At 36.8% G+C, this 18,122-nt stretch overlaps 1 protein-coding gene across 3 annotated transcripts; it reads left to right on the top strand.

The window, feature by feature from the left end:
* The first annotated feature begins 1,158 nt into the window (after nucleotides 1-1,158).
* Nucleotides 1,159-17,501, top strand: LOC129569975 (rhophilin-2-A). Of its 3 annotated transcripts, none has more exons than XM_055449278.1 (15): nucleotides 1,159-1,292; nucleotides 4,306-4,463; nucleotides 10,495-10,629; nucleotides 12,717-12,926; nucleotides 13,044-13,212; nucleotides 13,608-13,649; nucleotides 14,022-14,149; nucleotides 14,264-14,377; nucleotides 14,458-14,532; nucleotides 15,341-15,491; nucleotides 15,925-16,154; nucleotides 16,224-16,415; nucleotides 16,512-16,838; nucleotides 16,905-17,057; nucleotides 17,150-17,501. In XM_055449278.1, exons 2-15 carry the CDS (start codon nucleotides 4,416-4,418, stop codon nucleotides 17,327-17,329), a joined length of 2,154 nt encoding a protein of 717 aa, XP_055305253.1. In that variant the 5' UTR covers nucleotides 1,159-1,292; nucleotides 4,306-4,415; the 3' UTR covers nucleotides 17,330-17,501. The 3 variants fall into 3 exon arrangements, with proteins under 3 accessions (XP_055305253.1, XP_055305255.1, XP_055305254.1); XM_055449280.1 differs by lacking the exon at nucleotides 1,159-1,292 and adding an exon at nucleotides 1,377-1,874; XM_055449279.1 differs by lacking the exon at nucleotides 1,159-1,292 and adding an exon at nucleotides 3,446-4,178.
* Nucleotides 17,502-18,122: the final 621 nt, after the last annotated feature.

Raw genomic sequence — 18,122 nt, 5'->3', positions numbered from 1 at the left:
AATGAACCGTATGCCTTGATCCAAATTCCGTTTATCACACACAGTTATTCTTATCATAATTCAACTCGAATGCCAGGATTTAAGTGCTTATTGGTTTAATTACAATGTTGAGAACGCTTACGCCAGGTGCTATTTTCAATTCAATTGCTTAATGATAACAGTATGAAACTGGTGTTTATTCGGTATCAACACCACGGCTGATACTTGCATTTGAAATGGCTTTGCGTAACTTTTCCATATTGGAATCAAATCCGCCTGGATTCTAGTTCGAATTTTTTAAACTTTTTTTTTCTCGAATTAAAAAATAACAAACATGGTTCGGATGCGATTAAATCAATATCTAAATGATTTTATTGCGAAATCGAAAATCCATCCGTTTTATTGGAGCGTAAAACCTCCGTGCGCACATTTGCAAGAATCTGTTGTAAAGCCATCGTCCACTGCTGATATTATCGAACGCGTTTGGATCCAAATTCGGTTTTGGATTTGGTTTTCTCGTGATATCGCTGGGCATGACGCAAAATGTTTGTTGTTGAACAAGTGAATATCAACAGCCAACATGGGTGCAGCCAAAGTGACACGCAACGTACCAGAATCATGAGAGCGCGGCGCGTACACAAAACGCAATACACACGCTAATGAGTATGGTTTGAATGGGTAGGGAACAACAGCGAACGGTGAGCAGAGCACACAGGTCTAACACGTTCAATTCCACTCTTTGATCGAACTCAGTTGAGCGCTAGCTACGAAACAATCAACACCATCCGTACGTACGTGTCGTGTGTGTGTACATATCGAAGTTGGTGCAGCGCGCGGAAGGCAAATCCCAGTGTATTTCAAACCAAAAGATCTTTTTTTGATTCTCTTCAGCTTCTTTGCTTTGTTTTGTTTTAGTTTATTGTTTTTCGATCGGCCGTCGTTTGGCTGGTTAGTGTTGCTTCTTTTCATCCATCTACTGTGCAACCAACGCAAACTCTTACCTGGTTAATTCGACTTTGTGTATGCGCGTACTCGATTTGTATGTGAATTTCGTCGATACCTGTATCATAAAAAAATACGAGTGTAACGAGAGTATGCTTTCAGTGAGTGTGATGCAAAAATGAAAGAAAAAAGAAATCATTTGTAATAAATTGATGTGGTCTCTTCGATGAAAAAGTAAAAAAAGAAAAAAAAGTAATATAAAATAAAACATTAACAACAACAGCCGACTGGATTGTGTTACTTATGCCGCGAAGTGTTTTCAAGTATTCGGACAGATAGTTTTTTTTGTGATTCTTCTCTCTTTTATCGGTGTGAGTTGAAGTTTTGAAATCAGATTCCAATCAAAAATCCTAATTGAATTTGCGAGACGATAAAACGATTCGAACAGACATGAATGAAAACGACGAGAATGATCATTAAGAAAACACACACATATACAGATAAATTACGATTTCTACAATAAATCGCTTCTCGGTTCTCAAACATTTTGAAATGAAAAAAACCACAAAGTTGTTGTTTTTTTTTTCATTTCATTTGGAGTGGTCTCTACGAAACAACCGCAATTCACCACATTCTATTTGGAGTGGACGCTAAGCGAAGTAATATCTTTCAAAACACAGAGCTGTGAACAAAAAAGTCAGCTTCAGACACAGTTCATTTCGGAAATGTGCAAATTGCTTTCTAACAGGCGAAATGAAACCAGCTTAAAATGATAATGATTGTGCTATTGCGTCGTGATTGTTTACTACTTAACAGTTTGTGATGGTTGGTGTCGTCAATTCACTGAGAGCTAACCCAAACGATTCGAAACCATTTTAATTTTTCGATTAATCGTGAGATACAAGCGTGCTTCGAATGAATCGGAATGAATTCCATCTAAACCAATAACAATGGTAAAATGAAGACACACACAGGAAAAAAATCCTATCTTTCTTTCACCGCTATTGTTTCATCAACATGGGAATCATTTGTGAAGCCATCGAGCGAACGAAAACCGATTTTATTGACAATCGGCTGAAAGAACATGAGTTAAATGACATTTTTCGGAGCTGTAAATTGATCATGAAACACCAACCTTATATAGAAGAGCTTCAGAATATACAAAGCCACGCACGATTTTGTTTGCATTGGCCCCCCAGCAGCAAATTCATTGTAATCCCATAATGAGAACAGAAAAAAACCAAAGAACAGAAAAGGAATGGGATCGAGCAAGTCAAGCAATCGGAAGTGCGTTTGCGTGGTATTAACAATCATCGTCGACCGCAATTTCAACTTTTCGAATTGCTTCAGTCCATTCACTGTCGTAATTTTTGCCGAAAATTCGAAACGATTCATGTCGTCTAGGCGGTAAAACCAGAAATCAAAACTACGCACTTTATACATAAGTTCCATTAAATCTCTTTGTTTTGCTTTTGCATCGGTTCCATCGCCTCATGGACCGCCTATACACCATGTATACAGCGTTACGATGTAGCTCAATTCTTTGTGTTCTGGTTTTACGTTTAATTTGTATTTTGTAAAGATATACAACTCGGGCTTTACATGGCTCTTTTCTTTCACTCGTTGCGGATGCCTAACTGTGTGGCAGCACACAGAAACTCACTAAAATCGCTGTGAGTGACCGAGCGTCAAAACCACCGCTGGCGCTGTGTCGTAGAATATTTTGTTCTTTTTGCACTGTGTTTGTGTACGGTTGCGATTAAAATCTAAAAGAAAAGAATTGTTGTCTTAGCCCGATACCTCTTTTCTTCCATTTAATGGTTTTTATTCGCTTACAAAAACGCTTTTACGAACCATTTTTCGATCGTTTCTATTATTCGAAAATGATTGGCGCTTTCAATTAATTTTTTCTTGTCTTAGCCTAGAATTATACAATGATTTCGAGTTGCTTAGCGAGTTAACGAAAGATTATTGGGCCCCTTTCGAGTACAACATAAGCTGGCCAATTATCTGACATCCGAAGAAAACAGGGCCCTATTAAATTCTTTTGTTGGCAATTAAATTGAGTCAATCGCAGAATAATTGGAATGCTTTGAAGCAATAGATCTGGGGCCATGTGTGTTCTTTGCCAAGCTGTAGGTAGAAGCAATTTATCGTAATTCCGATTGCGAAACTATACTTATATCTATGTATTTCCATGGAAAATCTCGGTGCAACTTGATGTCTCATCAACGCCGCATGACGATCGCGCGCGCACACCACACACATACATGCATAGTAATCTATGGAAATGACTGTACTTACACTTACCAACCGCTACTTAGCGATTCTTTCTCATTCTGTCGAATGTTAAATAGATGTTTGCCTTGCGAAAAACGTGAATTGGAATACCTACTGAACCAATCTCAAGCCAATGTATTACACAATATTCTATTGATGCCGAGAATTTAGCGATATGGATGCATTGATACTAATTCAGTGTGCTAGTTTTATAAACGCATACGGGCGAGCGCGAGCGCAGGTAGAACATCCATCGAAAATATGTAGAATGCATTTCATAACACGAAGGAAGTGAACGAAACACAAGCGCAGAGCGCTTGCATGTCGTTGTATTGAATCACACACGATAAAATGTCTGACACAGCCGCCAAAGACAGCACAAAGAAAACAGACTACTATACTTGCTTACTGCCACTTTGTTTTCTCCTTCTTCTTCTTCTTCTTCACTGCCATTGTCTGCATTCAGAGTGTGTGCGTGCATTCGCTACTTTTGGCGTTGCGCCCCATAAATTGTTTAAAGTTTTTATTCAAGCCAAATCGTTGTCGTTAAATCAAACGCGCAAACAAAAGCAATACAAACGCAAAAGAGAGTTCATCAACCAAGACACGAACGTCGTACGGCCGCTGAATATTCTTGACTTTGCGATGATTCGTGCATCACGACAACGACTACGACTACAACGACAACTATGACGACGACGGCTATGGTGGAGACGATGAACTGAAATTGCATGTTCGTTTGTGTGGTTTTTTGCACACGGTTTTAATGAAAATGTGCATAATAATTGTCGTTTTTGTCTGCCTGTACTCAACTATTAAGCAAGAAATAAATGAGATTACGGATTACTCATGTAACAATCATGATCAGTATGATTCATGGGTTGTTGCGCGTTGCCAAGTGATGAGTGCATCACCTTTTCTTTCGTTGTCGTATTCTGATTGTGATTTTGTTTTGTTCTGTTCAGCTTTGTTCTATCGTAAGAAGTGATCGCATTTTCAACGCTTCGGTGCATAACAAATACCATGCGCTGTACTATTTCGCTAAATAATGTGCATATTCTTCGACAATTTATCTAATCTGTTGCATTTGTCATTCTTTACCAGTGACTTGTATCATGTGCATTTGCAGTGTGTTATAATTACGACGGAAATCGTCTCCTTTGTTACAACTAAAAAGTGTGAAGGAAACTAAATTTGACAAGATAAACGCAATTATGGATACAACAACACAAGTGACGGATTCAAACTTTGCATTCATCAGGGTAAGTTCTGCACTTTTTTCCACACTAGATTAAGTTGTTTCGTCGTTCAAACTCGATTCAAATCAAAAACGCATTGTTGAGTTGTTCTAAATTGAAAATGTGTAGCTCGTGTTCGTTTCCCACGCATGCATTCAAATCACCTCCGCTAAGATCTTTAATTGAATTTTAATGTTTGCGATGACACACACTCACAAATCTTCGCTTTAACGTTGTTTGCACCGTCAATTATCTGTTTACTCAATTGGGTGTGTTCGGATAGTGATTTCAGATTTAAATATGTGTGATTCAACAATAAGCTTCATTATTTTCATAACATCAGAAGCGAGTGTAGATATGAACACAAACAACGAAATTGAATTAAACATGTTGTTCGCATCACAATCGAAAGTTCGGTGAAAAAACCATTTCACAACCATATACGATCACGCATTTAAAAAATATCCGAATGAAAGGATTCCATTCGAAAATATTTTCGAACAAAAATCAAGTCATTGTTTTCGGTCTTTTTCTTTTTCTATAAGAAGCTGATCAACAAATTTGCACGAGCCAATTATGAAGTCAGACAAACGGAAAAAAGTAAAAATTCCAAACAATCAACTTGGTTCCCAAGGTCAATTAAAATGCTCATAAATATAAACATTTCTATGGAATTTCATAAATGAAAAAAATTGACTGACTAATGTGAAACTAACAGGACCGCAGTGTTCAAATACTTGATTGTTGCGTCCGTGGTAAACATTTCATTTTTCAGTTATATTGGGCTACTGTGAAAATGCACACAGAGTAGAAAACTAATTCTCGACCATTTATTATAATGGGTGGCCAATTGGCCATAAATGAGCCAAAAAATGCGTAATTATAACGTTTCGTCGTTCCTTTTAAATCAGAGACTCTCGCCGTTCCACATTTGCATACTAGATAAAAAGCAAACTTTCAAGTGAGATTCGAACCAACTTTCAATGTATTTTGATCATAATTTGCTTCTTTCTTCTTACTAATTGAGAAGATTTCCAGCCGCTTTCATTTATTCGTAACAATTCCAAGTGATTAGTGTGGCCAAGGTCAGAATCATTTCGTATTGAAATGCAACAATTTCATGGAAATCTAACTACCAACCGGTTACTTTGAACGAAAAAAAAACATGCAGGTGAATCGTGATTGAAACCAGTATTTACCTTCTGAATTAAGCTGCAATTGATAAACCGTTAAATTGCTTTGATCAATGTGCGCGTTTTTTTTTCTCTCCCAGCGAATCCATTACAATCAATCATTTTTCATCATATACAGTTCATTCCACCATTTCAATTGGTTCATTGTGAGCAACAAAAAAAGAATGTATAACAAGCTTTGAAAATTGCAAAATACTCCAATCCAGTCTTTTCAAATTATTGTAGAGAAATATGATAAAAAAAAGACTGCTCGAGTCAATCAATGGAAGTCGCAAAATGCGAACAATTTATTACGCCAAGTAATTTCGTTGCATAGAATTCCTTGATCAATCCAAACTGATCCAACAGCATAGTTTCGGTCAATTTGGAACATGAATTCATTACAATGTTACAACGCTCATTCATGGTTCGCTAACTCAAAATGGTACAAGTTGTCTGATCTTTTATGCTAAGCCAATCAGAGAATTTAAAAACAAAATGTAAACCAAAATGCAAATCTAAAATTAGCGATCAGTTTTCGGTCACCCTTTTTTGTTCATATTTTTGTTACATTAGATAACATTTTCGTAAATATTCAACGAATTTTAACGGAAATTCTTTCGCACGTGTTCATATATTTTTTTCTTCACAGTCGTTACAGAAAGAGAGATCTATTGATTATTATTACATAACATATGTCAGGCACTTGCAGTCGAATATTTACCGTCAATAAACAGTGGGCAAAAAGCACTAACGTATTCATTGGCAAATGCAAATTGCCGCTTTCAAATCGATTTAATTAGATTTCATCAGAAAAATGAATGTGTGAATTTCGTTTTAAAAATCATGCCAAAATGGTATTTTCTTCGATTTGTTGTTGCAAATGCAATTAAAGTGTGTTTGCAATATGTTTGGCATCGTGTGATGGAGAAAAACAAAATTGTTATTCGTAAACACCATTTCGATGCATTACTGATCTCATGGAATATCATGACCTTCAAGAACGTATCACGTTGGACGTGACGGTAACTCGTCAGTTAAAGAAGTTAACGAGTGCTACAAATGATCTTAGAAATGCGTGAATCAAAATCACTTCAGCCAAAGACTCGAGAACGATTATTAGAAAAACCATATTATCTGAGTCAAGCAAGCGTATTGAATCAATGCTCGGCTTAATTTATGTAACATGTGGAGCGCAAAGTCCATTTGATTTGCTTCAAGCATCTTTTCTGTCTTGACCGAAGATAACCTTTGAGCTGTATCTTTATTTACGCAACACCATTGACTCCAAGCTCGACTTGCTTTTGTTTTTTTCACCTTTAATGAATTTTCGACCAAAAGTGCTGAAACTTCTTACGAGAATAGAAAATTTGAAATTCAGACGCCCCGCTTGTATCTCATTAAAATCCATGCACGATCACAATTTGAATAAATTCAAATCTCTCGGAACCAACTGGTGCAAATGAAATGAAGCTTCATTTCCGTAGCGTTTCGGTTTGGCCATGTGTGTATGTGCGGCTGCATGTCGATTTTAATTTCAACGAGACATCATTCGAATCGGCAACCATGACGAAAAAAAATTTATTACATATATCATAATAATCGGTTGGATGTAATCTCAGAGCAAAAAAAAACGTATGCGTTTGTGGACTTTTACTGCATCAAAATCAAAAGCGGAACAAAGTACCCACTAATTGGAGTCGGTTACATTTCCGACGAAAAACGTTCGCTCCATTGTGTTATCATTGTGACAAACGATCAATTTCTATTCAAAACATCGATTGAAACACATTACGTGAATCGATTTTATTTCCCCATTGAAAACATTTTTACATTTTCGATTTCTATCCACATTTTTTTAAATTAAATGGACAAAGCAGTTGACACATTGATTGGTCTTTCGGTCGATAAACACCGAATTGAGGTTGATGACAAAGAGAGCCACTATACATAGCATATGGAGAAAAAAGAGAAATAAACGGAAAAGGCTAAAAAAGGCGGAGAAAATAAAATGAAGGAATTAAAAACAGGTTAAAACGGAGTGAATGCACCCAAAATAAGAAAACAATGAACAAACAAACAGACAAAAATCGTGTCGCTGTGAAAAGCATGTCCGCGGCAAAGAATGTCTCACCATATCATAAAATATTCGTTGGTTCTTAAAATAAATGCCACTTAAAAAGACCTTCCGATAAATTGTCGAATTTTCATTTTGACATTAATTTGTATTCATGTTTACGACGTATCGTCTTCCTGCTTACGACTATATGGAATTGATTCGGAGCTAACATTCCATGCGCTCTTATTATGTTGCCGCCGCCGGACATTTATCCGAATGGCACATTATCTCGTCTTTCTTTATTGCCGTCAGAGAGACACTGTACACTGTACAGAATTAATTAAATCACTATCGCACCGCAGCCAAAGATACAATAAATGCGTACGAAAAAAAAAGTTTCCACTGCGCGGATTAATATTTTTATTCATTCGTATTATTTTTGGACATTTTTTGTTTTCTTTAAGCGCACACAAGAATTGGGTCACTGTGCTTTTTTCACTAAATTTCTTAAGGTGTGTTGTCACAAAAGAACGGATTATGTACTTTTTACGCTGCGCTTTTGTGTGTGCACATGTTAACGAGATCAACAATTCGGTCAAAAAAAGAATCAGGTGATAAGTCGCTTGGGAGAATGACAGAAAAACAGTCGAAACGTAATAATTTTACGACCCGTTCGCTCTTTTCTCCTTTCGATTAACTCTGAATCACATCAGATATTTTTGGAATCCAAAATGATGTTTCTCGGCCCGAATAAAAGTCCATGTTTAGATTTGCAATCTTAATTAATTAATCTCTTTCGTCAACAAATCATAGCAATCTACTCGATGGAGCATGCCATTCTGTCTCTTTCATCTTTTCATCTTTCTCTCTGCTCTCTGTTAGCATGAATGGTTTCTTCTGGTTTTATAATCGCAGATAATATGTCAAAATTGCAAAAACATCGACAGAAAAAAAGCAAACGCGATTCGCAGAGAAAGCTCATTATTCATTCGAATAAACGCCACATTTTACGCATGTCGGTGTCTTTTGACCGCCGGACTTTCCACTAGCCTGGCTCAATCAATCTATTAGCTTTGTTTTCATATTCTGCGCACAACAATCTAAAACTAATTTCAGCGCCGATACATTTCTGCTGGACAACAACACAAAAATACCAATACAAACTCAATACACTCACACGTCTGCTTTTTTTTTTACTCAAATCTCTTTTCGATTTGAAGTGAGAAGCAAAATGTTATAAATTATCCACACAAAAAAGCGCGAGCTATTGAGAATCGAGACTAACAAACGAGAGAAGCAACAGATGCAAAGAGAAGAAAAAAATCACGCAAAACAAATGAAACAAATGAACGAAAATGGGTACATTGTGAACAAAACCGCGAGCAAAATTTCTTCACTTCAATTTAATATAATATGTTTTTAATGCAGCGTAAAAATGCGGACGTCCAATGTACACGTCGCCGTCGTTGAGCAATTAATTCATTGGCACTGGTCACAGTAAATACAAAACAACGCCGACAATTACAAATAAATAGATCCGATTTTGTTGTTACTCGGTGTGTCTGTTTGTGTGAGCGCGATCTCTCGAAACTCACCACAATCGAACACGGGCCAATCAACTCGGAACGAGGAAATCTTGATACAATTTAGCGCAGAAGTAAAAAACCGAAAATCAAACCATCATTTTCTCGTTCGGCTGGTCAATGTTCACCAAAATCGCCAACTCGATAATTTGCTCACGATTATTCGAAGCAATTCGAATCCACATTACGATTGCTTCAAATTGCCATTGTTTCCGATTTAATTGTGGTTTGAGGTTGCCCATATTAGAATGATTTGAGGCCCAACGAGTTTTTTCTACTTCTACGGGCGTGATTTAACACGAACAATTTTCGAACGAAAGTGTTTGTGACAAGGAAGGCGGTGACATCGCGCATTTCGATGAATAACCCTGAAAATCGACTTTCAATTTTGTCGGTTTCGCTTCATTTAAAATACACTGGCGTCCAATTTCTCTATGTCATTTTCTTAGTTCCGTAGAAGAAGAAAAAAAAAAGAGGAAAACCCGAAAGTTTTCAAACGGTTTTATTTATATAAGTAAATTTCGCCATTTGATCGAGCTTATGTGATGCCAATGACGTTGAACGAGGTATTTCTAGAGATTTGATGCGCAGCATTCATTCGAATACAAAATGAATTCGATTGGCCAATTTCTTATGCGCATGGATTATTTATGGATGGTTTGGTTTGGTTTGGTTTGGTTGGATTGGTTCAAAGAAGAAAAAACGTGACATCATTGCACTGTTTTTGCGGCTGCATCAGGTCGAAAGCCTATAATTTCTTAAATGGGTCGATGACAACAAATACTCGCTATTCATGTAAAAGAAAAATATTTGTAGAAAATCACACATCGTCGCAATGTATGAAAACCAATTGAATGCAAAAAAGGAAAGGCAAATAAAACACGTTGTTGATTCTGCGCCATAGGTTTTTGTGCATGCCAAACATAGCATAACATGTGCGCGCGCTCGTCACATTGTCGCGCATCCATACATGCGGATTCGAAGTACATTGCTCTGTGCATAAACCACCGATTTTGCCACTAAACAAGCAAAATTGTTGTAACTTAATGTATTTTATGTGCCCATCAAGCAAACTTGACGATAACTCTCGAGAGAGGAAGAGAGAAGGAGATATTTCACATATTTTCTGTACAATTAAATATTTCTTTTTCTCCGGCAAATTGGTAGAAAGGCAGATTTATAATAATGATTGACCGAATGACACATTTAATCAGTAATATTTGTACAATTTCTTTTGACAGGGTTCTGGAGGAAAAAATGCCAACATAAACCCAAACTACAGTGTACGTGGAAAGCTACAGAATCGCCGATGCAAACTCAACAAAGAGATCAATAAAGAGTTGCGACTACGTGCCGGAGCTGAAAATTTATACAAAGTAAGTATTGTGTGTATAGCTAGTTATATACACATCTAGAGGTCATCATCAATCGCATGACATTCCATTGCGGCATCGCGTGTTTCAAATGTGTGATAATCAAATATGGTCCGTCGTTTGGTGTGGCATGCGAGTTTGCATATGCAAATGTGGCAGCAATCATCATCATCAGACCAACATCTATGCGTAGTCCCGAAAATACAGAGAAAAAAAACTGAATCAAAACATCACTTGGTAAAAGTATCCAGAAGCGGTTTTGATCTGGAAATCACATTTTTGGACATTTATTTATATAGCCTTATCAGTGAACGGTTACACCAGCAGAATTGACATAATAGCAAAAAAAAACTGGTTGATGAAAAAATTATTACGTTAGAGATGTTTTGGTGTCTTCAGATTGAAATCAATACGAAACTGGTTGAATCTTGGAAAAGAGAACGCCATCGGTTTTTGCTGTGCTGAGGCAAAAAAAATACAAATCGAAATAGAGTTAGCGAGAACCACGCAGAGCCATTGAGAACAATGGCGAAAAACGAAAATAGAGGGAAACAAATCAAGAACAACTCAATCCGTTAAGTCTATCAAGCTATGGTTATGATATGAATTGTTGAAAGAAAACAATCAAGACGAATCCATTAATGATCGATTCAGAATAATTCGCGGTTCAGCTGACTCGATCGGAATCATTGTTCATTTGAACAAAGCGATTACGATTGGAGCGAATGATGCCGCGATCGACTGAGCGAAATGAAGCATCATGAGTAAAATATGAAAAAAAATGTCGCTATTCATTTCATCATAAAACCAAGTTTGATTTGCCCATATTTTTGTTGTTTGACAGGCTTTTTTTTATTGATTCATAAAAGAAAATGAAATAAAGCCAAGTGACACAGATATCGATAGAACCGTATCATGTGTTACAAATTTGTAATGCCATTTTGTCTATTCACCATTCATTATCTTGATTCTTCGGTCTCAAGATGTCAATAGTGTTGTAGCTGTTATTAGAAATATGTCACTCGTATCTTACCTACAATTTTTTGTCATAAGCTCAGCAAGGTAGAATTACCGCTAAACCACATTCTTCACCATATAAGACTTTTATTGATGGCATATTTTTTTTGTTATTGTCGCGAGCCGCATTTACGTTCCTATTTTCTGCACGTGAAATGAGCCATATTAAACTGTCGTCAGATTGGTGTTGTTGCGAAAGCTGAACACAGATTGCGACTAGAACGTAGAAAAAATGCAATCATAATGCGAGCGCCTTAGTTCGGTTTTATGTTCAAAGGCCGTTGAATGTGCCTTCGAAATGCCACTATCTTGAGTATGTGTGTATAGGATTAATTACCATTGGATCTCTCCAGTGCTCTTGGTCGTTGCGTTCGTGCATGTGCTTGTAATGTTGACTTCTTGTATGAAATTAAATTTCACATTTAATATGCAACGCTAATGATGGCAACAACAAACGACAACTACAACGATTCGACGAGAAAACTTGTGTTCACTTGGCGTGCAATAGTCACCTTTTTCCACTTTTAGAATCTCTTTTTTCCGCAATAATTATTATGAATATACTTTCCATTTTGTATTGGCATCATCATTACCTTTGAAATCAGTTCAGCGAGATCACATCCAGTCCGGAGCACAGTCGAAGTAAATTGCAAACACACTCTCGCAACTAATCGTATGACATTCGTCGCGCTTCACATTTAATTACGGCAAATCATTTACTCCATTCTTCTTTTTCATTTTTTTCGTCGTCGTATTGATTCGCCAAACATGGCGTGGTGATATAATTAGCCATCTAATTCATCCGGAAATCAATTTTATGTGCTCATTATAAAATGAGACCCATTAAAGTGCATGTAGCAAATCAAACTTGATCTAAAGCCTTGCCTCAACACTTCGCATTTCGAAGAGACGCGTTGAACGATTTCAAGAAAATTATTCGCTATCTAGGTTCCGGGGAGAGATCGAACATCAATTTATCATTGTCACTCAGACACATACACACATCTACACCATTTACAGGCAAAATCTTAATTGATTTTACTATTGGTATTTCCTTTAAATTTTATTCACAGGCCACTGAAAATACGAAAGTGAAAAATCGAATATCACTCGAGCTCAGTTTTGTCAACTCCAATTTGCAACTGCTCAAGGAGAAACTATCCGAATTGAATTCATCGGTAGAAATTTATCAAAATGATAGCCACGAAGTTATTATGCCATTTATACCAATAGGATTAAAAGAAACCGTCGACATTAATTTTATGGATACGTTTTCGGAACGGGTAAGTGTCCACTGATGTTGAAACCTTATTAAAAAAAAAGCATAAAGAGAAAGAAAAGAAAAAAATAAGATGAGACAAAAACGCTTATTCACAAATTGGATTCGTTTACACAATTAGATAAGAGACCATTACAACGAAGAGCCACACGTTTATGCTGATGCAATTAGGGATATAACAGATACAAGAGAAGTTGCGCGCACACCATCGAGAGATGCAAATGGAGTCAATTTAATATTCCGCTACTATAACCTTTTGTACTATGTCGAACGGCGATTCTTCCCATATGGTGAGTCTTTCAACCAAGTGATCTACTTTTTATGATAGGCCCAAAACGTTGAAAATTGCAAATTTTGGATTTTAAAATGACACGCTAAAATATTGCCTATATTACGAACTCATACTTTGAACGATTTCGAGATCAATCACAGCCAATTTTAAACTTTTTCTTTTATTGATCGATTTCACGAATTTAGCGACAAACTATTTTTTCTAATTCAATAAGCAGAAACAATAGATAAAAGCGAAAAATGTTAATGTTTCATGAATATTAATTTGTTGAATGCGGCTTAAGCGTGTCGAAATCGAAAATAAATTGCATGATTTATTTTCAATAATTTGATTGTCAACTTTTAATCTGATAAGCGATTTTTTCGTCATTGTTTTTATCGTCTTGTATTTTAGATCGCAACGGTGTCTACTTCGAGTGGTATGACTCGTTAACAGGTGAGTTTACATTAGACAATTCGAATTTATAAATATTTATGCATATGATGGCAACGTTTTTCGTTATCGAATAACGTGTTAAACTTTCATTTCGTTTCATTCATCATCATCCTTCTTGTAAATCATAAAATGCAAAAAAATACCGGTTTCCATGTAAATTTCGCATTTTTTCTCTTCTTCTCTCTCCCTCTCTCGCTCTTCGTAATGGTATTTAAAAATAAAATATAATTTCTTCATAGGTGTAGACAAGATAGTAGTGTGTATTTTGTGTTGTTACTTAAATATTTGTTTTTTTTCGCTTTTTCTTTCGTTTCATTTTGGTTTTTGCCGTACGTACACACACACACACACACACAATACACATTTTCGCAGGTATTCCATCAAGCCAACGAACTGTTGCATTTGAAAAGGCGTGCATTCTGTTTAATTTGGCCGCTGTATACACACAAATCGCCACAAAACAAGATCGTAGCACGGAAAAAGGTCTTGACATTGCTGTGGTAATTAATTATTATATTTGTTGTGATTTCTTTTGATCGTACATTCGAATCAAGTTGGAAAACGAAGAACCAAAGCAATATTTCTGAACTAACGATAATTCCATAATCAATTAGGACAATTTTTTGCGTGCTGCCGGCATATTCAAACACATTTACGAGACATTCACAAATGCACCGTCCATCGACTTGAAACCACAATTTTTGGAAATACTTGTCGCTTTGATGCTGGTAATGAGAGAATAAATTTTAAAATGAAAAAAAAAAAATCAACGCACATTATGTCTAATAAACCATATTTTTAATCATAGGCACAGGCGCGCGAATGCCTCTACGAAAAGCTACTCTTGCAAATTGAATCGTTTTCAATACCAAACAAAAATCATGTAAGTGAAAGTAGTTGCACTGCACAAAACAATGAACAGCACACCGCAAAGAAAAGCCACGATCACGGTTTTGTGTATATACATATACACTAATAATAATGTATGAACACGTTACCAGCGAAAGGAAAGTCGAATGGGATGAGAGCAGAGCGCGCGCGCAACAAAAAGAGACGGAAGAAATAACGCAACCTCATTCAATGAATTTTTAATTATTTTTATGATATTGTTAATCTCAAGTTACTATTTGCAATTGTTATTGCCGTACCGCGTTGTCGTAAGCCATCACTTGTTGCGATGTGTACACCGTACTCGGCGCACAAGAGCTTGAGTGTTTACACTGAAAATGATCTTGATATTGTTTGTTAAATTTGTATTTGTTTTGAAGCGTTTCTTTCTCTTTCGAACTCACGCGCGTACGCATAAGTCAAACATACCGAGCATGTGATTTAATGAATTCGCTATTTTCTGCTGTGTGAATCACATCATGATTCAGTAAATTAATATTTAGCGTGTGAACCATTTTGATGGTTCGTTCAACGGTTCACCTGTACGAAATGGAAGAAATAAAATGAGAGAAAGAAAGAAAGAGAAAGAAATAATCAAATTACACTTAAGCGCAATCGTTAGTTAGTACATTCTAGCATCGAACCGATTACATTTTGCCAATTTTCACGTGCACCAACATGTGCAATTATAATGAGCCGATAAACATATCCATAAAATGAACAATAATTACCCTCTCTGTTAATAGTACTTTTCTCACCGTGAGTGATTTATTCATACCCGTCCATTTCGTTCGTCTATTCAGATTGACTATCAGAGAGATCTATCGGGCGAATGTGCACAGCTAATGCTAGAATATAACAAAATTCACACGAGCATCGACACCGAATGGATGCACACCTACATTCCAGAATGTTGGGCTGCATTTGTGCCACTCAAAGCAGAATATTACAAAGGTGCGTATAGCTGTAATAATTACACTCTATCGATGGGCTTGAATCAGATTCATCAATGTTGTTTTTTCTGCTGCTGCTGCTGCTGTAGTTGCTAACCACAATGTTAGTTTTTAATACACATATTTGTAAAGCTTAGATGGTTACGGGATCTATTAGATAACCTTGAATCTACTTACACAAAATTTAAGTGACAAAATTAATTATCGTCATGCGAAAGATTACCACAGAAACTTGATTGTTAGATGTGCGCGGCGCAGAAAATTCAATGAAAAAAAAAACCGAACAACTCCAGTTTGTTTGACACATTACTTGCAATAAATGTTGAGCAATAATGATTCGCCAAACGAGACGCAATTGTTGCGAAATGTCAACAGTGTGGCATTAAATTTGATGTTGAATCTAATAAAGCGATTTTCGGTTACATATTCTACAGCATTGGCTCACTACCACGCAGCAATCAGCATCGACATCAACAATACCAAATCGCATGAGAACAGCAAACGAGATGAATTCCGACTCAACAACAACAATTCGTTCGCATTAAGTGATCTAACCAATGACACCGATGTCAATCCATGTGCCCTCAAGAAAGCGCACATTAAGGAATCCGTTGCTTGTTACGAGGAGGCAATGCGATTACAACGAATGAGCCGAGATTTAAAAGTAAATAAACTTTTGGATCGAAACAAATGTCGAACCAATCTTAAATGTCGTTCATTTTTCTTTTGCCAGAACAAAGTGTCATTAACGAAAATTCTCAAAGAAAGCAACTTGAAGGCAATGATCGAGTCAGAATGCATTGGAGAAGAGTTGAAAGATAATAATTTCAATGAAGACGATACATTTGATATGATTGACGTCACCGTTACACCATCATCTAAATTCATTCTCTCACTTACCGATCCGGATTTTACGGCTTATAAGGTATTTATATGCCACCATTGAGGCTCGTCTCAACATTTTCCTAAATATCAACATTTCATCAATTTCGATCGCTTTTTCAAAAAAAAAAAAATATAGATTGACGATCCGTTCAAGAAACTGGGACCATTGGCGATTTTCTCAGCGAAAAGACATTGGACTGTGCCACGAAGTGTATGCTTAAAAAAGGCTTCAAATCAATCGAACATCGATTCGGACAATGTGGTCAACAGTTTGATTCGACCATCAGACTACAGTAGCGAAAGTGCCAGTAGCAGCTCCAGTGTGGTCAGCGACACCAGCGATGGTCTGACACTGAGAAATTTGAATCGTCGCAATATGGAATTTGCCGACGAATACGGTTTCAAATTGCGTGGCGATTCTCCAGTTATAATATCAGTCGTAGTCCCAAATTCATTGGCTGATGTAAGTCTATCTAATGAATAAGAAGATTAATTCATTGTTGAATTCATAATTGCGTATTTATTTTAGCTGGGCGGACTCAAAGAAGGTGATTTTATTGTGGAATTATCTGGCGTCGATGTGAAATGGTATACGCAACACCAGTTAGTCAAGCTCATTCAGAACTCAAAACAGAGTCTCGAACTCAAGGTCATTACGCCAATCGATCGAAATTACTTGAAGGTGGGCAATTTACAGTTGTTAGCTCTGAAAATAAGAGAATAAATTTGATGATTGTTATTTTCTCACTGTCTCTCTCTCTCTCTCTAATTTAGCCTTTGCCAACCACATCACCATCACCATCAACACCAAGTACTACCACATCAAAATCATCAATATCAGCCCGATCGACTGGATCAGCTGAGCATCGGACGAAGAAAAAAGTCTCAAGCGATAAGCAAATTAGCAGCTGGAAATTGTTTCGGCGAACACAAAGCTTGGGAAAGTTGTTCTGAACACCCATGCATATTTTAAACATCTCAAAACAAATAAGTAAGAGATAAGTAAATAGTAAGTAGATTTTGTACTAACAATAAGAACTCTCATACAAAACAGAGAGAATAATGTAATAATATCTTGCTATAATAAAGAGAAGCTAATGATAGGTTTATGTGGATTTTTGAAAAACTCTGCTATTTCATTTTATCGAGTTCGATTTTTTTTAAATTTCGTGTTCGTGTTCGTTCGGGTTCGGTTCGAATTGTTCGAAACAAAATAAGTTATGTTCGTGTTTGTTTGAGTTCGATTTCGATTTGTTTTGAACTGTTCGAGTTCGATTCAAGTATTTCGAATGTTGAATGTAAGTCATACAATCACAGAGTTTCACAGCAGGTCAAGTCTCCTTACTGAAATGCCGAGAAATTCACACATTACAAAACCATTCTCGGCCAACTATAGTTGCTGCGAAACTTCACTGGTTCTTTCTCGGCAATGGGGAGAATGCATGGTATTGTCACCAAGTATGTGGCAGAGGTCGCAAGCGGGCCGAAAAATTGGGCCGAGGCCCGCCCGAATCACTTCAAAATGTGACCGAAAACCGCCCGTCGCCCGCCCGAAATTGAAAATTTTGCCCGATTCCCGAAAAACCCGGGCTGCACGGAATTTTCGGGACTCGGACGCCCGTCGGGCAGCGGATAATCGCAGGGCGGGTGGACTCTGGTATTTTCGGGACATATAAACTATTCAAGAAAAACTCGCCAACAATTTGGACATATCTTCAACGATTAGACGAAATAATATTAGCAACAT

Source organism: Sitodiplosis mosellana, unplaced genomic scaffold (genome assembly GCF_009176505.1).
Source record: "Sitodiplosis mosellana isolate CC-2019 unplaced genomic scaffold, AAFC_SMos_1.0 Smas_scaffold_47, whole genome shotgun sequence".
NCBI lineage: Eukaryota > Metazoa > Arthropoda > Insecta > Diptera > Cecidomyiidae > Sitodiplosis > Sitodiplosis mosellana.
Note: the sequence above shows the minus strand (reverse complement) of the source record. Positions and strands in the feature narration are given on the sequence as shown.